Source organism: Tauraco erythrolophus, chromosome 5 (assembly GCF_009769465.1).
Source record: "Tauraco erythrolophus isolate bTauEry1 chromosome 5, bTauEry1.pri, whole genome shotgun sequence".
Classification (NCBI taxonomy): domain Eukaryota; kingdom Metazoa; phylum Chordata; class Aves; order Musophagiformes; family Musophagidae; genus Tauraco; species Tauraco erythrolophus.
Genome location: NC_141469.1, coordinates 71,752,468 through 71,774,490, shown reverse-complemented (window position 1 = coordinate 71,774,490; position 22,023 = coordinate 71,752,468). Strand labels below are relative to the sequence as shown.

The window sequence follows — 22,023 nt, the reverse complement described above, 5'->3', positions numbered from 1 at the left end:
CAGGCAAAGGCCTTGTGATAGCACAGGGCGTCTGCTGACAGCACGATGGGCGACAGCTGATGCCGTCACCCTCTCATGGCGCACACGCCAGCACTGGTGACCGGCGGAGCTCGGCTTGGGGTGACGGCAAGAGATCGCCTGTGCAGAGACTGCAGCTCACCAGGGAGCAGCCCGATGCTCAGCCCGGGGGTTCTCCCTGCTCCTCGCTCTCCTTGCGGCCTCTCTCACCCAGCAGCCTCGGCCTTTCCCGCCGTCCTGCCGGGCCCATCAGGGAGGCGGCCGACCCTTGTCCCCGCCGGGCTGTGCGGTGCTGCGCCCTGTCACGCTGCTGGGCTGGCGAGCCGCAGGCGGACCCACCTGTCCGCTGCCAGGCGTGCCCCCTCAGCGAGGCTCCGGCAGCAGCCGCTGCCCGACACCTCCCGCTCCGCGCAGCCTCTGTCCCCGCGACCCCGGGGGCAAACACTGCCATGTCACTGCTGTTCCCCCCGCAGGACGCTCGCTCCTCGGCCTCGGCTCCCACTTTCCTTCACGTTGGCCCTTCTCGCCTTTCCAAGGAGCGGGGGGCCGGCCTGTCCGGGGCGGCTGCCGTCCTGGGCGGGCTGCGTACGGGAAACACAAGGCCCTGATTTTCTGGGCTTGGATTTTTCAGGAGGTCTTCTCATTCCTTTCCTCCCCCCTCAGACCCCGCCGTGGCGCAGCCGGTGCCGGTTGGGACACGACGCTCGCGCCGAGATCCTGCTGCGGAGCGGAGCGTGAACGGGAGCGGTAGGGACACTGGGAGCGGGGCTCCCCCGTTCCCCCCGCGCCGTTGGTTCCGTCCCGCCGTGGTACGTTCCGGGCAGCCGCCCGCCCCCTCCCGGCGAGACGCGGCCCCGTTCTCGCGCGAGCCGCATTCTCGTATAATCTCGCGCGATCGGCGGCTTCCGGCCTTTTCGTCAGCAGGGCGGGACCATGGCGGTCGGCAAGAACAAGCGCCTCACCAAGGGCGGCAAGAAAGGCGCCAAGAAAAAAGTGTAAGGGCGGCCGGGAGGGGAGGAGACGGGGCCCGGGGGTGTCGGGCGGGGCGCCGCGGCGGCAGAGCGCCGCGGATGCGGGCGGATGGCGGTGGCTGGGAGCGGGCCGCTGCTGTCATGGCGGCGGCCGGGCGCGAGTCGGGCTGCGCGGCGGCGGGAGGGGCGGGGAGCGGGGAGGGGGTGGGTGTCGGTGGCCGCTGCCGCAGAGAGGGCGCGGGTCCCGGCTGAGCCGCGCTTCCCGCAGCCCCGCCACGTGCCCGCCGCCGGGAGAGGCCTCGGTGCGGGGAGCGCTCCGCGGCCGGGCGGCGTGTGGGCGGGCGGGGCCGGGCCCGGGCCCGCGCCCGGCTCCGGCTGTGGCTGCGGCTCTGCGCGCTGGTGGGCCCGGCGAGGTGGGCTGTCGGTGGGAGCGGCGGTTCTCAGGCGGTGTTGGTGCGAGTTTCGTTGAGTCTGGGGCGTTTTGGCTGCTGAAGACAAGAAACGGGACGGCGTCGTTACGGAGGAGCTAAAGCGCACTACTGGTATCGCTCCTGAGAGCAGCGGGCACTGCAGCGCTGTGCGATTTTTCATCGTCTGAGCTCTGTGACGCTTCTGCAGTTGGTTCCTATCTCTCCGAAGTAAATTAAAATGATTGCCTGCGTCACTTGTGATGGGATAATGCGAACTGTCTGGTTCACATACTTACTAACCTGTCCGCATTAAACTTGAAAGCACAAAATTTTGACATTTGCATTTCCATTTCGCAAAGCATGGTGGGTGGAGGGCGTGATTCTTACTTCAGCCCAGTTTAATCTGAGAAAAGTAGTGAAAAATCTTTTCTGCTTTATTTAAATTAAGGGTCGATCCTTTCTCCAAAAAGGACTGGTATGATGTCAAAGCACCAGCGATGTTTAATATCCGAAACATCGGGAAGACGCTTGTCACCAGGACTCAAGGAACTAGTGAGTAGTGGGGTTTCATGCAGTAGAGGAGATGTGTTTGTTCCATATGCTAGCTCTAAATGAGACTCAATTGCTGACAAGTAGTTTTTTTTCATCATTTTATGAACCTGGAAGTTTGTGGGGTTTTTTGTTGTTTGTTTGTTTTTAAAAAAGCGTGTCTGACTTAATTGCTTGATTTGAGTGAGTTTTCTTAAGTTGACAGTTGTTTAAACTAGTGAGCTTACTTGCTGGGAAGTTAATGTGGTGTGGTCCTTGTTTGTACAAGAGCACCAAACCGTGGGTATGATATGGGAGGACATGCCTGGCGTTTCCAATTAACTGCTGTTGTGGTGAGCTGATGAGTTTGAGGAAAGTCAAGAATTAAGGAATCACTGTGATTATCAGACAGGGAGATAAGGAGACTGATCTTAATAGGATCATAAAGACCATTGTGTTAGGAGGCTGAAATGCGAAGCTTTTAGGTAGAGATCTCTCTGTTGAGAGTGAGACTTAGTAACTTAATGGGAGCATATGTAGATGTATCGCTGAATGGTAAAGGTTTTTTTTATATGATCTGACACGCCTTAGGAAAAGGAAGCCTCTGTTAGGAATGCAGGGTGATCTGGATAGAGGTAACTATTTTTAGAAGATTTACTGTAGAATGGCTAAATAGTTGCATGATGCTATTTTGATTGCGTTTACAGTTATGAAGATGATGGTTATTTTGAACTGTATACATGTGAAACAAGTAAAATAAGGGTCACCATAAACCAAGTAGGAGTCAGCCAGTGTTGAAATGGTTAGTTGTTAGAGCTGTGAAATGACTGTACTTAATGTTTGTTACTGCTTCATCTCAGCTGAGCACATGTGGCTTTTTATGTTTATTCAAATTTCCAAATACTTTGTAATCTCTTCCGCTTTAAAAAAACCCTATTATGTATGCTGGAATCTGCAGTGTACTGGTGTTCGTGTTCAGCATCTGATAAATTATCTTAAAAAGATTCTTCACAACATTAACAAAATACGGTGTTTGGCTCTATGAGTTGATTTTATCTTGTTCAAGATACATATAAATTTCAGAGCTGTGAAGCTAGTGGCATTGCCTATTAGAAAACATCAAATAGAAGTTCAGTAGGTGATTTGAATAATGCTTTTTTCCTAACGTTAACAAAAGGTGTTTCATTTTGTTTCATAACACAGAAATTGCTTCTGATGGACTGAAGGGTCGTGTATTTGAAGTGAGCCTGGCTGATCTGCAGAATGATGAGGTTGCCTTCCGTAAATTTAAACTGGTAACTGAGGATGTTCAGGGCAAAAATTGTCTGACCAACTTCCATGGAATGGACCTTACCCGGGATAAAATGTGCTCCATGGTCAAAAAATGGCAGGTGTGTAGAGAACAAGGTCTGTGTTGTTGCTGGTGCCTTTGGCAAAGGAGGTGACCACTGATGCATTGCACAGCTATGTTTGAAGTGGCACCAGCAGATATTAATGAATGTCAGGTGCATGGTTTTGAGAAACTTGACTGCCATGTTGATGTTAAATGGCTGTTTCTTTTTTAGACAATGATCGAAGCCCATGTAGATGTCAAAACCACCGATGGTTACCTGCTGCGCCTCTTCTGCGTGGGTTTTACGAAGAAGCGTAATAACCAAATCCGCAAGACCTCGTATGCCCAGCATCAGCAGGTTCGACAGATTCGCAAGAAGATGATGGAAATCATGACCCGAGAGGTCCAAACCAATGACCTGAAAGAAGTTGTCAATAAGCTGTAAGCCTTCGCTGTGTTTTCGTTTTTCTTCCCTACAGTTGAAATAGTTGTTTGTTTTCAGTTGTTACCAAGTACTTAGAGAATGCTGGTGCTTCACGTACTGTTTGGCAGAGACCAGACAAGGTTCCTCTCAGGTTCAGAAGCTAATGTGCCATTCTCTTCGAATTCCCTCTTAGTCTCTGCATCGTATTTGACTTCCGTCAGCCATCATCTTTGCATAGATGTAAAATCAGGCTCTCCCAGAAGTTCTCGATTCATGTTTCTACAGACTAAAATTGTGGTTCTGATCAGCTGGGACTGTTCTGGGTCCTTCTGATAGAAGGAAGTTTTCCAAAGTATGGTGCTTGCTTCCAAAAGTTTGATTGCAGATTTGCTCTCAAAACGAGCACGCTTGCACTATATCCCTTCTAACGCTGCAAGGAAAACATCTTAGAATTGAAACATACTTGAAGAAAATTGTCAAGAGTGCGAAGGTAGTACTGATGTAAACGTGTTCTTAAGGAACTGTTTTAAGCAGTTGATGATGATGAAGAAAGAGGCACAATTTTTAATGTTCTGGTACTGATCTCTGATTTCTCAGGATCCCAGACAGCATTGGCAAAGACATAGAGAAGGCTTGTCAGTCCATTTACCCTCTTCACGATGTCTATGTCCGCAAGGTTAAGATGCTGAAGAAGCCCAAATTTGAACGTAAGTCAGTTACTGCAAACAAACGGTGTTTTAAGTGGAGGATGTGGGAAGCTGTTAGTTTAAAAAGCGTTTGCTTTTGGATAAAGATGTTAAAGCAGCATCATAAGCTTAAGTAGCTGTAGTAGTAAAAAGACTTGTCCTTCTAGTCTGACATCTCGCTTTCAGGTTTGAAAGCCAAGCAGTGACCATTCACTTGGGAGCTTTTTTGAATTCTTGCCTGAAACTGCTGCCAAATGTTTAAAGCCTTTGGCTTGGGAATGAATGATGACAAAATGTTTCGGTCCCAGATGACATGGAATGATTCTATTTTCCCATTTTCTGACATTCCCAGATAACGCACTAGTAGGTTCCTGACTTAACCTCTTTTTAAATAAAAACAGTTTAATTTGCAATTTCATTATGTAACGCTGTTCTCTCACTGCTTGTTCTTGACTATCAGTTACTGCAGCAGTGTCTCCTTGCACGAGCTTTCAGGAATGGACTTACCATACCTACACTGAACCTGCTGGTGGCTTAATGTGTATACGATGAGCAATTCAGTAATGTAAAACTTGTTTTAAATGGGTGTATCCTCACTATTTACAATACTTCTCCTTTTCAGTGGGCAAGCTGATGGAACTGCATGGCGAAGGTGGTGGTGCTGGAAAACCTTCTGGGGACGAGGCAGGCACTAAAGTAGAGCGAGCTGATGGATATGAGCCGCCCGTGCAAGAGTCTGTCTGAAACTAAAAATCGATCGGAAATAAAAGTTTTAATATACAGAACTGTTGTTTGGTTGCCCGTGTTGCTACTGGACAATATTGGTATTGGATATTTGGATGGGTGTGTAATAGGTAGACCTACTGTCTTGGTTTAAAAAAGAGAACAATTGTTTTGGAGACCTGTTTTTCATGACTAGTGTTGTGAGATGGGTGGAAGAAGGGGGTTGTCCTTTTTGAAAAGTGCTATTGTAAAGTACAATACCAAGGATTCTGTCTGTTGGTTTTTCCCAGTAGTTTTGGTCCCCACAAGAGATGGTGTGGATTTGTGCAGAGGTTGTAGCTTCTGTTATATTGGTGAAAGGTGCTTCAAAGAGGAGCATTGTGCAGGGCAAATGGGCTGCCACACAGGGAAGCTTAGTGTTTTGGAACTGTTTATTATAAGGAAGTCTTGGGGATTTATCAGACTACTTGAGAATTACGTATGTGTATGCTTAAGCTTCTTGGTGGCAATTTATTTGATACAGCCTCTCATGGGATAGATTTGGTCTCTGATACTCAAAAGGTGTTAAAAACTCTTAAGGTGGAAGCAGTGTTAGTTTTGAGCAGTATAGAAATGCAGAATATGCTCAAGAGTAGGGTTGTAGGCAGTTTTTTTTAACCTCTCTCAGAACTGAGAGGTAATTGTAATCTCAGTTGAAAAACTGGTGGAACTTCAGGGGGAAAAAAAAGTACCATAAAAAGGAACAGTCTGTGTTCTGAAAATAAGGCACTTCAAATTACCCAGCTAATAGCTTCAAAGCACTTTTTCCATTATCCGATAACGTCTCGGTTTTGCTTGTTTGGCTTATGCCAGCCTAAAAAATTGAAGAGTGTGTTTTTCTGGCTAAAACAAGGAGAGTTCTGCACCATCAGCATGTTTTGTTTAGAACTGGGCACAAACCTAAACTTTGTGCTATTAAATTGTTGGTAAGTTTGTGATTAAAAACCCGAGAACACAATGATGCTGACCTATTTGGGGAGGCCACTGAGAGGGTGGTGGTGGCTCTCGAAGTCAGCTATGAAAGAGCTTAGGAGAAGAAATGGAGGAAAGCAAGGAAATGTTACACTATGACAAAGGTAACAGGAGAAGAGTAGAGGGATGCTACCCATGGGGGCTGTGCTCTTCCATGTTGGGGATTTTCATCTTTTCCTAGCTGATACTTTGGACCAAATGATACGCAAAATGAAAAGGATGTTTTCCAATACTGTTTTTAGAAGATGGCAGGTGATGAGATTCTATGTTGTGATTCCAAGTTACTATTTTAATGTGGGGCAGGATATGTGGTAGCCCATGATTCAGTGTTCAGGTAACCATCTGTATTGGATTGTAACTATAGGCCTACTTGTTCTGCTTTTTCCAGTTTGTGTAGTGCTGAAAACTTTCATGATGCTGAAGCAGCAAATGGAATTGTTCTGCTTTTAGTCTTCCATCCGTACTGTTTTGTACTTTTGTTCTTGTGATCTGTACTGTTGAAGCTGTGCCTGCAAATAACCCCGTCAGCCAAGTTTACTGTAAAGTGTAGCATAGTGCTTTTTTACTGCTTCAGGAGGCAGGCATCGTTCTTCTCCAAAAGTCCTAGAGAGTCTTATTTTTCAAGCCATAAATTGCAACAAATACCCCTTCATGTCTCTAACAATGTTTTTAACTTTTCACTAGAGTAAGGAAAACAAACCATGGTTTAGGGTAAGCATGGTGAGGCTGAAAGTCCTTGAGCCTATGACGGTCAGTTTTGATGCAGGTGTGCACACACACGTGCTTGTATTCAAGCCCTGTGTTAGCGTAGGAGATGTCGGAGCTTTCTAGTAATGGACGTGTGTGGTCTGTATTTTCTCTGCTTAGCAGTAATTCCATCAGACAAATCCTAAGGGACTGCAGCTGGCCTGTACTCTGTAGACTAGGAGTGTTAGAAATGCTGAGATGTCATTTCTGAAAACCTGTGTCTTTTATCTTGCTTTTTCCTTCAGCTGTATGCCTGAGGAGTATATGTTTTAAAAAGGCTTGTGCAAGAGCATTTTGGGAAAGAACAAGAATTTGCTTTTTTCAATTTTTCAAAAATTGTTCTGTCATGCAGTTCTGGTTTTGGGTTTGTTTTTTTTTTTTGTGTGTGTGTTTTGATGTGTTTGTTTTGGTTTGTGCATTATTTTTTTTTTTACAGTAGACTGCTGGCATCACCACAATAGGGGCTGTGGGTAAATGCATGCTTTACAAAACTATTTTGGATGGAGAAAAGTAAGCAGGAAGGAAACTATTGTGCATCCTCTGTATTTTTTGAAAACAAAACAAAACAAACCACACCACAAAAAATCAGCTGAAAAATCACAGTTTATGAATAGCAGCCATCAGCAGAGCACACTAAGGTACGTGTAAAATTGCTCATCAGCTCAGGCTCAGCCCATGTCTTCATCACAGGTGATCTTGCCATGGCAAGAGCAGATCATGATCATCGTGTGTGGCACCCTGCGATGACGATGCTGCTGCAGGCAGCAAACATCACAGATTCTGCAGGTGATAAGTGTGAAACGTACCCAAGTCCCAAGGCTTGAATAAACTGCTAGAGCAATCGGGATTCTCTGAGGGGTTTGGGTGACCTGTAAGGGATGTGATACGGTATCATGTATTTGTTCAGAGTTTTTTTTTGCTGTTAGGTTAAATGTATAAGCAGAATACGATCCACAAAACTGTTGTGCTAAGTGGAGAGCCAAGCTCTCCGCAATGTAAGACAACAGAAATGCACTCATGACTTAATTATAAAAATTTATTGGTTAAATACATTCTTAATTTACAGAGGTACCATAATAAACTTACTGGACTTAACCAAGATTTATTTAGGACACTGTTAATTGTACACAGAACAAAGATGTCTTCCTGAAGGTATTTCCAGAGGGTGGGTCAAACAGAAAAATGTTTTGATAAGTGAGGCTTTTATTATCACACAAACGTGAGGCTCTAGCTGAATTTCAAGGTCACAGCTGAAATTTCCTACTATATTGCAGTTAGGATTTGTGTTCCATCTCATTCTTGATTGTGGGTTTTTTTTTGTTAATTATGTACTGTACACCTTAGGAATTTTATGTTATGATCTGTATGCAGTTTCATGGTGATACTAGGTATGAAATCTTAAAAAAATCCCTTCTGCCAAAGCCAAGCACATAACTGGTTTCAGTTTTGTTTTAGCTGCCTGCAGTAATGCACGCAGCCTTTAGATGGCACTCCTTGCTCTGAAAATAAGGCTTTGCTGCTCTTCCTGCCCTGCATCGTAGGGAGGAGATGATGAAATAAAGCAGAGTGGTCTTACCTACTGACAGGCACTGATGTTAAACATTCAGTGCAAGTTACAAAACCAACTGGTCAATACACAGTTTTAAAAAAAGAGGAAGAGGAAATTGAAAAAATATAAAAATTCAGTTCTACCTTTGAGACTCGTATCAAAATCTTAGAAAACTGCCAGACGAATAGGAAGTAAACATCATACACTTCAGCCTCATCCACCACCACAATGATGCGGTATGTCTTTGGTGGACCTGGGTATTGTGTCTGTTGGTGTGGGCTTCGCTTGGTTCTGCTTGGTTCAGGAACTGTGTTGGCACGGGTCGTGGTGGAAGAAGCCTGCTTTAATAGGGTGAGCCACTGAAAGTTTATGGTTGAAAAGTCTGAGTGGGCTTGCAGGAGTCAGGAAAGCTAGCTAGCTATACATTTGTTCCCTTGGATTTCTCTAGAAAGAGATGGCTGTTTTGGAATATTGGCATCTCCTGGCAGGAGAGCTTGGAGAGTGGGAAGGGTTGTCCTCAGAGGTGGACTTAGTTTGCACAGGAGTTCCGGACAGGCTTGCTGGGGATGGTAAAACTGAATAATAGCTGTTTAAATTGTCATGTTTCCATCTTTCTAGAATAGCACATGATTTATAATTGGTTTTATAATATTAATTCCTTTAATGAAAGTAGAAATCCAGTTCTCAGTTCATTAAAACTTTGTGTGATCTTCATTCCTCAGTTGTGTGGATTGTGTAGTTTAAATATGCAACACTTCATGGTCATGAAGCTTCTAGAGGAAAAAACAGATGGCTAACACCTGTGTCTATACCTGAAAATACCGTGGCATGACAGTGACTGCAGAGCGAAACGGTGCCGAGGTCCTCCTGTCTCTGCTGCGTGTTCCCCAGGCGTGCTTCAGGCGAGCTCCAGGCTGCTGCTGAGACTGGACGCCTGTTCGCTGCTGCGGGGAGTTGTTCAGCTCGGTTTTGGCCGTAAGCCTGTCTGCCTGCTGTGATGGTAACGAGGGCACTTTGCTTACACACCAATTCAGACGCACCCCGATCTTTTGTACCAGTAGGTATTTGTTGCTGTAATACTTGGACCTCATATTGATAAGGTTGACGGAGTCAGAACTATTTCAAGGTCAATCATGATTCTGGTTTACAGTCTCCGTCTGCCACCCAACTGTTGGCACTTTTGCAACCTGAACTTTCAGACCCACGAAAAAAGATCTTGTAAGGATATCTTGATACCTAGTGACCTGCATCTCTCTGAAGTCATGACTCGTGCTAACAGCTTACTGGTTCCTTTTTGTTCTGTAGTACAGAAGTGATGGAATACTGTCAACAGTGAAAGAGCCAACTGCAGCATCATTTTTTCTATTCCAGTCTGATGAAGTTGGCAGTTAACTGAGATGCATTTAACTATTTTGTCAGAAGCCAAATGTTGCAAAAAGGAATTTACTACCAGAAGTTCCTATAATGTGAAGCTGCCTCAATCATGTGTGTCAGTTTGTCGTTCAGGTCACACTGCAGCTTTTTACTAAATGCTTTTATTAGAGCTTCTTGAAGTAACCTCTTGACAGGCGTGGTTTTTTCCTTAAGGCCTTGATAGACCATTTGTAATGATGCTCAGTATAGTTGGTATGTGGTAACAAACTGAAAACTAATCCCATGTCTGCCGAAAGCTAAAATTGAGGCTGTATAATATCCTTCATGTTAAGGATAGGAATAGTGTTGCTGAAGTATGTTCCAGCGCTTGAGTGACAAATGAAATGCAGACTGAGTGAAGACTGGCTTTCCACTTCCATGAAGGGCGTGGAGGGGCAAATAGTTGGAATAGTGCAGCTACTGCATGGAGGGGATCTGAGAAAGCTCTGTAAATGCTGTGTGTCACAGCGAACTTCAGCTGGGAAAGAAAGGTAGGATGGTGCCTTAAGAACAGCAGAAAAACCTAAACCTATAGCTGAAAGGATTTTGGGGGAAGGGACGAAGGTCTAAGATGATTCATACCAATTTGAACATTATTCGTTAAGAGACAAAATACTTGTTTTACTTTTGTGATCTTCCGGTACGAGCAGCTTAGGCTAAGAATAGAAGAATACTACACAAGGATTTGCTTCTGAGTTTTCCCTCTTACCAGTATTAGATTTGATATTTTTCTACTATGAAATATCAGTTATCTTCCTTATCCTCTAAGTCATAAAAGAAGTGGATTCTACTGCTAATGTGGCAGTCAAGCAGTAATGAAACCCGAGTATCAAACTTGATCTACATACCGAGAGCTGTAATTATATCTTAAAAACAATTTTTTAAGTTTGGATTTTAAAAAGATTTTAAAGAAGCCCAAAGCAGCTTACTTGATGCAGACTTTGTGCATGATAAATGTAGTACCAGACAGTACACGTACTAGAACGCTATGTAAGTTAAAATGGTGTTGCACCACATTATTTCCCTAGTTGGAAACAGCTAAAAATCCTGCTTGTATTTGCTCTCGGAGCATTCATGAAGCTTGACTACATACACTGTCACAAAAGACTAAAATGTTCTTATTTGACTTCAAGATACTAGTGTGACTGTCTAGAAAAAGTAGTGCAAAACATTCATAGTCAAAACACGTTGATGTCTTTGCTGTGCCTTTAGGACAGAAAACATTCTCTCCCATGTGCAGGGAGTACAAAGAGAGGCAATGTTTCACGGTGTTTTTAAAATCTGAACAAAGTTCTTGGGAAAAATCCCAGACTTCCCTTGCATCTCTCCACTCATCCAGTCCTCGTCTAGAGATTCCAGCTCTGTTATTGTATCACCTGCCTGTAAGAGAAGGAGTAACATGAGCCAGTGCAGCTTCCCGTGCAGTGTTAATGCATGCACAGACGATGTTATTCAGAAGCAATTTACATCAATCAAACAGAAGCAGGAAGTAGCCACTCTCTTCTGTTGGTCACATCTCTTGGAGATTGTTTGCCAAAACCAGCTGAAGCTTCTCTTAGGGTAAATATTTGGCGATGCTGAAAAATCGCTGCCTTCCGGAAGGCACTGCTTGGACCACTTCCTGTGCTGTTGAAGCTCTCCAGGTAGGTAGGTACGCTAGAGAGCTGGCTCGCAGGCCCCTGCCCTGTTATTTGTGTGTTTCCCTGCTCTGTTAGGAGGGTTTCTTTTCTTAAAACTGATTCAAAGCTTTACTTTCAATTTAGTCCCAGTATTTTCCAGTAATTGGAAATTTTCCTTGGGAAACTTTCCCAAAAAGGAAAGCAATTATCTAAGTAGCTCAGTACAGCTGTTTAAAACAGTTAAAACTGTATTTGATCCTTGTTGCTGTTTCCATTGTCCCATGCCACTCCCTTCACCTGAAGTACTGTCACGGCCCTGTCCTTTCTTCCAGTACCTCCATTCCCCTTTTCTGCTTTAAGGAATCATCCTCTCAGCATTACAAGCTGGTAATGCTGAAACTAATTATTTTGCCAGCTTTAGAGAAAATAGTGTGTTCCAGCTGATAAACACAATTTTGAGCCTGCTGTGAAAGTCTGCTGTTTCTCAGAAACTTCCCTTTGAGGACACAGTTATGTAAAACATGACTTTGAATCTACAAGGGCATGCTGTTTCTTGTTCATGTTTCTTAGTATTATCTGGGCATCTAGCAAGTATTTAATTTCTCCCCTTGCTCCTGCGGCAACTACGTATTGTGCTGCCAAACTTTCAGAGTTTACTGTACTATGTGTCAGAGGCATTGCTGCTGTAGCACTGGCACTCTTCATGTTCTCCTCCTCCTCACTGCTGTCTTCCAAGTCAAAAGAGAGGCTCCCTTGATCATACCAACTGATTAAGAACTGAATGTACTGCAAAATGAGGTTTATTTGTGTTGTCATGTTTACTGGATCAGAGAAGTCAGAGGAATTCGGCAATTCCTTACCTCTCTTCAGTGACGATTTCACCAATATGAAACAGAAGTAAGGGCAAAAGTATTTTTAGAGAGGCCGTTTATCAAATGTGCTAATATCTATGCCTATTCTACGTGCTTCCTTCTTTCTTGTACCAAGCCTATTTTCACAGTGGCTAGATCCTATTTTCTAGGATTCTTTAGGAGCATAAGATCTTTTGGAAAATTGCACCGAGAGGTACTTACTTTGAAGGAAAGCTCATCTTCATTTTCTCCATGAAAATCATAAAGAGCTTTGGCTTTTCCTTTCTTCCTTCCTAGAGACTGTGACATCTCTACCTTGGCTGCAAAACATGGACAAGACAATTATTTGGACTGGAGTGGAACAAATCTCTGTTTCTGGAGAAGCTTCCTGTCATTCTCATGTTTTTTCCCCACTACTGTGCTACAGGGTGTCCAGGTGTTACTACTACTTAGAAAATTCAGTGTCCTAATGGAATAAAAATCTCTACTGACACCAGTTCATTTTACAGTACTAACACATTCCCACGGTTCTGCTTCTAAGAGGACTAAATGTGAAGTTCACTTACTTGAACTTATGGCAATATCTAATAAAGCTGTCTTTTCCTCTTTGTACTTGGAGATGAAGCGGCACTCGGTATGTGCTATTTGTCAGTTAAGTGGAATTTATTTCCTGTCAGCTTTCACTCATGGCTTTACTTGGAAAAACTATGGGGAAAAAAAAATGTGATTTTCTGTGTCCTCTGTGAAGGTTTCGACGGCATTCATTTGGGGACCAAACAGAACCTCAGGGAGAGCAAGCAGCGTTCATTCTGTGCTTCACCAAGGGCATTACAATACTTCTGTGCCAAGATGCAGCAGTTGTAGTTATTTACAGCTCTTTGGCTGTGCTGCAGTGTTTCTCTTCAGCTGTGGGAGAACCTGGCTCCCCTCCATCTTTTGTACCCCTGAATTCCTACTAAAGGCAGCCCAATGGTCCTGTTTTGCCTGTGCCCAAACCATGTTTTAAACTGACCCAGAATCTGTATCACCTCCCAGGTGACTTACTAACCAGAGCATTGTATTGCCATTATTAGAGAGAGTGGTTCAATGCTTAGTTTAGTTTTAGGATGTTAAGGACTGTGGTGGTGTGTGGCTTGTTAATGCAATGGAATAGTTGGGTTCTCCCAGAACTCTGCCATGACAGTTGCAACCCAAGGAATAATGAATTTGCCATCTAGTAGGAGCACTGTACCTGAGCAGATCTGAACAAAAACTGCTGGGAAAATCCCTTCCTTTTCATTCAGTCTTCCTCTATACCATGCTGAATCTACTTGCTCCAGTATTTGGATGTAGTCTCCCTTTTTGAAGGATAAATCATCTTTGGTTTCTGCTGTAAAATCATGCAGTGCTTCACACCACTCTGCTGAGCGTCTGTTGTTCTATTCAAGTGAACAGAAGAAATGAATTAATTTTAGAAGTGTTAATGGAGCCCATAAGCTGATGGATACTGGTGAAGGCAGCTGTACAGAGCACGAGTGTCCTGCCTTTCTCTCATACAATAGTGTCACTGCAGATGTAGGCTAGAATGGCATTTCAGCAATTAGCGCAAAATTTCATCCAGGCTCAGACACATTCCTTTTTGTCATTGGTGGCAGGGGACAGGATTAATAAATTCAAAATTAGACCACTGCAGCAATACTTAAAATAGAGCTAACAAGAATTTGCTTAAGCACAACAGATAAAAATTTACTTATGTTAATTTGCCAGAAGCTACGAATTCAGTCAGTTGAGGCCAACTGTCAGAATTCAAGATGTGGCCACGCAGCACTGTGTGCTGTGGGAGTTGTGTTGCGTTCACGTTTCAAGTTGTGCAGCCAATCCGATGTTATAATGCAAAGTCTACAGAAATCCATGAAATCAATATGTAAATTCTGGCCCTCACCTATAAAATTTCATTACCTGAGGAAGGGAAGAAGAAACCTCCATCTTGTTCTTCAGTGCTGCTCCTGTACCTACATAAGTAAAAGACAACTTAGAATAGCAGCAATGACTACTCAAAACATTACTAATGATAGAGATTTTAGATATTCAAAGTGATTATTAAGAACAACTTCTTAAGAAGTCCTACTATTCCTTTTGATTTTTCTTACCTGTCTTTTTCCCCTTTCTGCCTCCTTCCTGCATTCATTGTCCTTTTGGACTTTCCTCCCATATGCACGCAATACAAAACCACGTTCTTGAAGATTTTTGCGAACATATTCATACCTGTTCCAGGCAGATCTTCAATTACTTCCACAAAGTTCAAGGGGAAAATTCCAGACACGCCTCTGAGCTCTCCTTTGGCCCACTCTTCGTTTACGTATTCTTTAAGGACAATAGTTTCACCTTCTGAAAAACTGAGCTCATCTTTCTGGTCTCCGATATATTCAAATCGTGCTACACATCTTGGGCCTCTGCACAAACAAAAGAGAAACTTATTTTGCTTATCTATTATTATTGTCTACTTCATACGGCAGCATTGTGCAAAATATGGACTGTTATCTTTAATTAAATGATGAAAGAATGCACTGAAGATGGAACAGGTGGAAAATTGGGGTCTAGCCCTGGTTCTCATCTCTGCTTTCTGAGGAGGATGAGTATGGAGCTGGATGCAACTTCTGCATCCCAGTTCCTGGCTGTCACAGTATTTTGTGTAAGCCTTCCAGTACTTAAAGGGGGCCTACAGGAAAGCTGGAGAGAGACTTTTTACAAGGGTATATAGTGATAGGACAAGGGGCAATGGCTTTAAATTGAAAGAGGGAAGATTTAGATTAGATATAAGGAAGAAATTTTTCACTCAGAGGGTAGTGAGGCAGTGGAACAGGTTGCCCAGAGAAGTTGTAGATGCCCCATCCCTGGAGGTGTTCAAGGTCAGGTTGGATGAGACTTTGGGCAACCTGGTGTAGTGGAGGGTTTCCCTGCCCATGGCAGAGGGGTTGGAACTAGATGATCTTTGAGGTCCCTTCTAACTCTAACCATTCTACGATTCTCTTCCAAACAACAACAAACAACAGCACTTTGTTTCTGGGCTACATGCCCCATTTTACATTTTTGATCATATCCAAGTAAGTGTCCTGATATGCTTTGGTTAAGAGTTTGATGTATTTTTGAGCTACCATCCAATTTAGGTGCAGTCAAACATGAGTGGAGGGGTGGGTGTTTGGTATTTGTCCCAAATCCCAAAGACATGGAGGTTTCATAGGGGAAAGCTAGTTTTTATCTACTTTGACAAACCTCATTCTGTAAGATCTATCTCAGACATTGGAAATAAATTATCTATTGAATAAAGAAACGTCAATGCATCTGATAAATTTTACATATTTTGGTATAATACTGAAAAAAAAAATTATTTTTTTCTACACTTAAATATATTTAGTAATTTAATAAACTAATAACATAAATTTAAGAAATACCATGCTGGAAATAAGTGGTAATAGGCTTTAATTTTTTCTATAGCATCACAGCATACAACTAATGTAAGCTTGATTCCCACCCCCGTCTCCCACTCATATCTGCAAAAGCTTCAGGATGGAGCTAGCACTTTCTGTTTCTTTCTTAGTTGCAGAAGCAGGTTTTTAAAACAAAGTTTTGATTAAGACAAGCCAAGCTCTATCTGAAGAACAGACCCAACAATCCCATTGCTACTAGTAGTTCTTTCCTCTGCCTGAATTTCCTTTAATTGCTGCAACGAGTCATTATGAAATCCAGTAAATCATTATTGAGTAAAAATAGCGTGTTCCTTGCCCACAAATCTTGTAAATCAGAAATGAAAGTGCTTGAAAGTACATTTGATAATTTGATCTGGGGAACTTTAGGTTCACCTGCTTAGTTACACACTTCAAGGTTAGATTGATTTCTCTAGTTAAAGTACAATTATATTCTGTCCCATTTTATCTGGTTTCAAATGAGTAGGCGGCCTACCATGTTATGTCTTACGAGCATGCTGGAAGAAAGTAACAAGGCCAGGAGCAAAGAGAGGAGATTGCAATGCTGCTGAAGTTAAATCAGATTGGTTCACAGTTTCTGTAACCAATTTTATTGAAAAATTATGGGAAAAGCTCTTCTAATACAGCTTGTAAGAGGAAGAAAAGTGAGTGAAGGGGACTATATCTATATAAACATTTATTATAGAGGTAAAGTGATCTACCAATTTTTTGAAGCCATGAAGAGAGTGTTTAGACTTTTTTTACCTGAATATGAGTCTTATTAAAACATCATAAACTTTCAGCTTTGAGAGCTTAATTTTTAAAATATATTTTGGTGAAGAAACTGTTAACCATATTAACCTCAGCGCAGATAACACCTGCTTCAAAGTCATCTTTCTTTTTACTTCTCAGTAAATTAAGATGAGAAAGAAAACATTCATCTGACTCACTTAACACATCGTGATGAACAGGGTATTTTTTTCCTGTTGCCTTCTTCTGGAACATCAATCTAATACGACAACAAAAGAAGTAAAATCTTACATTTCAAGCTCATGGCAATGTAACTATAATAAACTTGGAACTGATTAAAATAATCTATTTTTCAGCTAAGTGTCAGCTCCAGTTACGACCTCCATGTGACGCTCTTTAGTCACCGGCATGCTATGATGTATGACCATGTTAATGTAGATTTTGTTTTTGTATGCCTGATTTCTCATTTTTCAATCTCATGCAATCAAGGAGCACTATTTAGTGTTTTCTGTTATAAAGCTGATGTACTGTTTCTACTTGTGGCACGACTGATTGACAGAATATAGGACTGAATGCTACTGTATGTTGTTCCATTTAGCTCCCAACTTTCATTTGGTAATTGATCTCTATTATTTACTAGCACAATATACCACAACAGACAAAATTATTGTCTACACATATCCTTTCTGGGCTTTGGTAGCCAGCTGTCCTCCAAACAAAAACACATCTCACAAATCTCGCATGAATTGGAGAAACATAATTTAGAAAAATCAATACATAGTTATATGAAACAGAGAGCATTCAAGTCCTTTATCATAAAAGGACTTCAATTGTATTTTTGGTGTGACACAAAGGATGATCTGTGAGATGCGTAAGACCACAAGACTAGAGAGCCTGGCAAGGAGCTTTGGGTTAAAGCTCACTATCGCATGAGCCAGTTTCTATGAAAATCAACAATGTTTCATTAGCTTATGTGAAGGACTGGAGAAAACAATGCTGCCTTTTAGGACAAATAATCTTTACAATGCTCTTGCCAGAGGAGCTGGTATCTGTGGTGCTCTGATGGTTCCTATGGGAAGTAATAACCATGTATTTATTGTTAGGTGTCTAGACCTAAGCTACTACCCAGCTCAATATTGTAAAACACACTATAGCGTATTGTATAGAGACCTTGTATCAAGGTCATGACATGAATGGAAAGGAGAACTCACTCAGTAAATTAGCCTCATTTACTGTATTCTTTTTCCTTTTTTTTTAAATTTTATTGAAAGAAAAGATTTTTGTACTCTAAGGGTAACCACCTCTTACAACTAAAATAGAACCTGAAACACCTCTTCCCTAGCTTTTATGAAGTTGCATCTGTCTGTATCAATGCTGAATTTGACCCCAAATATTCATTCCACTGCTTCAACATAAAGTCTTCTCTCTATTAGCCATCAGTACTAACAAGAACTTTTAAATTAAATTGTTGGTCTGTGAAGCAGCAGCTAATCAATTTAGCTAACAAATCTTTCTCTTGAAAGCAAATCAAGTATGGTTCCATGATTACTAACCCCAAGTCTAGTTTTTATTCTTCAACACTTCTCAAATCTTAAAATTTTTCTCCAATAACACAATTACAAACTAAACAGACACCCTACACTCTCTGATAGTTAGCAAATACTTCTTATTATTCTTGTAGCAGCAGTGCTCATCTCTGCCAGCTGCCCCGACTTGACACAGACTTCTACTGACTTTAACGCCCAGCCACACACCTTCACTGCGTTCTGGTGTCAGTGTAGCATTCCTCTGTGTCCATACAGCTGGTGCGGATAGCCTAGCATCCCTTTCTACTGCCACAAAATGGACTTCAACCTCAGACTCAGGCTTGCAATAGATTCAACTCAGCTTTGGACACAGTGAACCATTTTAAAGATGAGGCACTCAATTAATTGCTATCAGGCTCCAGAACAGCACCTCTCTTTTTGCCTGCCGTTTACTGTCAAGTGTCCCTTTCAGTAACAGGATTGCTTTAAGCTGCTTATTTGCAACACCACAATCTCCTCACACTGTGCCAGCACAACCATTTGTGCAGCCACTTAGTGAGCCACTTAGGCAAACTGATCCAGGAAAAAAAAATATTCTGGGAAAAAAAAAACCAAAACCTGTTTCATTGGGCCCAAAGCTGCTCTGACCCAGTTCACTACATGGCTATAGAACTGGTGATTCCAGCACAGTTCAAGGGACAAGAATATGAGAGGAGCCGGGAGGTAGCGAGGAGGCACAAAAAGCAATTATTTTACTGAGTGTTGATTCTTACTTGCAGCTGTGAAAAGTTCATCTGCTCTGCAGACCCTGAGAAACTACCCAGGTTAACAACAGGAATCTGGTAAGGGCCATGATTTTCTCACTTGGCTTCAAATTAACAGCAAAATAATCCCTATAACACAAGCTGGTTGTGCCAAATCCAGCATCTTTCTAATACCACACAAACAAGTTGATATGTCTTCTGTGTTGCCAAAGGGAAAAGAGAAAATAAATACAGAATGGAGTAAAATACACAGGAGCTATACTAAAATAGAACCAGAAAACCAATGCAATAGGATTTTATGTAGCAATGTATGCAAAGCCTACATACAACTACTTTAACAAAGCTGGCAGGGAATATCCCTGTGCGATTCCCACATTTTCCTCTGTACCACTCGCTATCGATTCTCTCCAAAAGACAAACGGTGTCTCCAGAATGAAGGTCCAAGTCATCAGCATGCTCTGTAAGACACAATTATTTCAGTTAATGGTAGTTGTCACACTCACTGATTTTCTCTAAGTAAAACCTTATTAATATAAATACCACAGACAAAAGCGGAATGAGTTTTCAAAAAGTCCTAATTATACTTGATAAACCAGTTAGCCTTCACTAAAAGACTGGCCCAGCTATAGCTAAACCCACTGATTTGAACAAGTCTACATGTAGACCTTGCAGGCTGAGCTTCCTCATAATTTTTAAGCTCTAATTCCTTAGAAAATTCCCATTTGAAAGTCTTGGAGTAAAACAAGCTTCCAGAATATTCACATTTACTTACCTGCAGTAAAATCATGCAGGACTACAGCATGAGGTGCGCTTGTGTCAGAAACTTTTGGAGAGTGATTTGAATCCTGACAACAACAAATAAATCCAAGCAGTTTATAAATCACAGAAGACACTAACAGAGATTCTCTGTTATGTACTCTGAAAGTAATTTTCTGACACAATGTTGTTCTGGTATCAGAGAATCGCCTCTGGAGGCAACAGTTACTACTGGTCACACAGCTATGAATCTGAATTCTGTATGCCTTTGCCAGTGTAAACCAGAATGCATTTCACCAAAACCTACTTTTGAGCCAGTAAAAGGAAGGGAAGGCATGTAACTTTTCCCAGCACAGACAAAGCCTCAGCTCTCTCTGTGGGTCAGAAATCTGGAGCATTGACAGCAACTCTCATTGCAAGGGTTGTGGCCAAATTTTGCACTGCTGCTCAGTACTGTGTGCCGCTAGTTACTCTTCCTTGCTCAGAGAGAACCCCCCAGCCCCAGTGTCCCCAGCACACTCAGCAGGGGCAGCACATCTGTCGACTGCCAAGCGTTTTAGAGGGGGGAGCCAGCCACTAGGCCTTTGCTTACAGGAAACACTGAGGAGAAGTGACAATTTTGTTGTGGGATCTTTGTAAGGGGAAATTACATTCAAAATGCTGAGCCTTCTTCGCTATTGCACCCACTAGGAATTTTTAGACTGTACTGATGACAATCACTGGGCGTGAATTGCATTCAAAGTAATTCATTGCGTTCCAAAAACTCAACCAAGAAAGTCCAACATGGACAAAGACAAGGCCAGAATAATACGAATTACAACAGATGGCACAGAAATCTATTTCAGCCATGGAGGTTTCTCATAATAATCAAAAAGGCTGCTCATAGCTATAATTTATACTAGCTATTTAATATTAATACAGTCATGCCCTAAAAACAGGTTAGGTTCTGTAGAAGCAGAGAGAGGAAAATATTTTGAAATCCATAGGTCAAAGCCAATTCACTGACACATCATGTACAGCACTTCATAAAACTAAGCGCTTATCTTTTGCCCGCTTTTCAGATAACTCAGCCAAGGGAGTGACTATTCGTATGAGATGGAGGAACTTCACCAGTTACCTCTCCCTTCTGGCACTCCAAGTGGTTACTGCTGCTCTGCTTCATAAGCAGAATGTCCCTGTGCTGCAAGGTAAATCACCACTATTAGGTTTTGTTTTGGTGATTGTTTTGCTTTTATTAAAGAAAGACGAGGATTTAATAAACCGCTATTACATTTCTCAGTGCACCCTTAAAAGCCTGAAGCCCTCGCTACTTTAATGCAACAGGAGTCTTGCTCATTAAATATTTATCAGCAGAAAAAAATGCCTTACCTTACAGGACAGTTCTCCAGAGTTCCTGGGAAGACCATCTTCCTTGGCAACTCCATGAGGCACAGGCAGCTTGAATGGAAACAGAGGCAAATGGGAGAGTTTATTTCACTTCTAAGTACCTGAAGTTCCCACAAGTGAAAAAGGTCAGACGATGAAACTATTCAGACCACCTACTACAGGTAACTAATTTAGGAGTCCAGTAGAAGAGGACAAGCTCTTTTGGAAGGCCTTCAGGACAACTGCTAGTGATATTTCACTTCGAGAAACTCAGGTTTTGTCATTCACTTTAAAAGCATCTTAGTCACCTAACTGGCATCATACCATATGGTACATGATGTTCAGCAACACACTGACACAGAAATGTATTCATTTGTGTCATGGAGCACACTGGAAAAACAACCCAGGAGGAAAATTTCGTTGACAGTAACAGTTGAGAGCAGGGAGTTACTAGTGATCTGCTACTGAAATAAATCTCATCTACAAAACATGTCACGCGTTTCTTATGTAAATAGCTGTGTCTACACCAGAGAGGAAGCAACGTGCTTCCCTTATCTTGAAGCTGTTCCTACTATCAACTTAGATACATCTTTTTCCCTCTTTCTTGCTTCTCTGCTCCACCAAAGATCTAAATGCAAGAGTGAAGAGAAAAGAAAAGGCAAATGAAAGCTTCCACTTCTTGCTGAACATTGATGATATTCATGCTATGGTTGTGTGGGTGCTTTTTTTGACAACAGCATTGGTTCAAGCAGTCACCACCTCTGATCACTGACCAGTTTCAAGTATCTGGTGAAAGACTTTCTCCTTCTCATCTGTAATGTTGATCCATTTGTATTTAATACGCCCTAAAACCACGTGCAATACCAAAAAGAAACATTTTTGTAATGCAAAACTTTTTTGTAGAACACTGGAACAGGTTGCCCAGAGAGCTGGGGGATGCTCCATCCCTGGAGACGTTCAAGGCCAGGTTGGACGAGGCCCTGAGCAACCTGATCTAGTTGGAGATGTCCCTGTTCCTTGCAGGGAGGTTGGACTAGATGACCTTTGAAGGTCCCTTCCAGTCCTAACCATTCTATGATTCTATGATTCTATGAAAAGGGATGGCATCAATAGGATGAAAAGGTAAGCTAAGTGAT

General features: G+C 42.4%; 2 protein-coding genes and 1 non-coding gene across 5 annotated transcripts in view; 2 read left to right on the top strand and 1 right to left on the bottom strand.

Annotated features, from left to right (window-relative positions):
• Positions 1–923: 923 nt before the first annotated feature.
• RPS3A (ribosomal protein S3A) lies at positions 924–5,155 on the top strand. Of its 2 annotated transcripts, none has more exons than XM_086611523.1 (6): positions 924–1,013; positions 1,848–1,951; positions 3,131–3,222; positions 3,637–3,701; positions 4,282–4,391; positions 4,993–5,155. In XM_086611523.1, exons 1-6 carry the CDS (start codon positions 952–954, stop codon positions 5,112–5,114), a joined length of 555 nt encoding a protein of 184 aa, XP_086467649.1. In that variant the 5' UTR covers positions 924–951; the 3' UTR covers positions 5,115–5,155. The 2 variants fall into 2 exon arrangements, with proteins under 2 accessions (XP_086467649.1, XP_086467648.1); XM_086611522.1 differs by having other exon boundaries at positions 3,131–3,318; positions 3,493–3,701.
• On the top strand, positions 4,648–4,717 carry LOC147528746 (small nucleolar RNA SNORD73). Its single transcript, XR_015222194.1, has one exon. It is a non-coding gene; the product is annotated as a small nucleolar RNA SNORD73 (small nucleolar RNA).
• Positions 5,156–11,076: 5,921 nt separating the features above from the next.
• The window catches only part of SH3D19 (SH3 domain containing 19), an 87,961-nt gene continuing 77,014 nt past the window's right edge, over positions 11,077–22,023 (bottom strand). For both annotated transcript variants that reach the window (XM_086611804.1, XM_086611805.1), the window contains exons 12-20: positions 20,891–20,959; positions 19,539–19,611; positions 19,094–19,224; positions 16,677–16,735; positions 14,528–14,715; positions 14,222–14,274; positions 13,515–13,701; positions 12,506–12,603; positions 11,077–11,193 (exon numbers count right to left, since the gene is read on the bottom strand). In XM_086611804.1, the coding sequence (XP_086467930.1) occupies positions 11,077–11,193; positions 12,506–12,603; positions 13,515–13,701; positions 14,222–14,274; positions 14,528–14,715; positions 16,677–16,735; positions 19,094–19,224; positions 19,539–19,611; positions 20,891–20,959 (975 nt within the window). The remainder of the gene's footprint in view (positions 11,194–12,505; positions 12,604–13,514; positions 13,702–14,221; positions 14,275–14,527; positions 14,716–16,676; positions 16,736–19,093; positions 19,225–19,538; positions 19,612–20,890; positions 20,960–22,023) is intronic.

Excerpts from the sequence above, each read along its gene's own strand:
- RPS3A (XM_086611522.1), top strand. The coding sequence starts at position 952 with ATGGCGGTCGGCAAGAACAAGCGCCTCACCAAGGGCGGCAAGAAAGGC. Across the intron at positions 3,319-3,492 it reads CCATGGTCAAAAAATGGCAG|ACAATGATCGAAGCCCATGT; the intron begins GTGTGTAGAGAA and ends TTTCTTTTTTAG. Across the intron at positions 3,702-4,281 it reads AAAGAAGTTGTCAATAAGCT|GATCCCAGACAGCATTGGCA; the intron begins GTAAGCCTTCGC and ends CTGATTTCTCAG.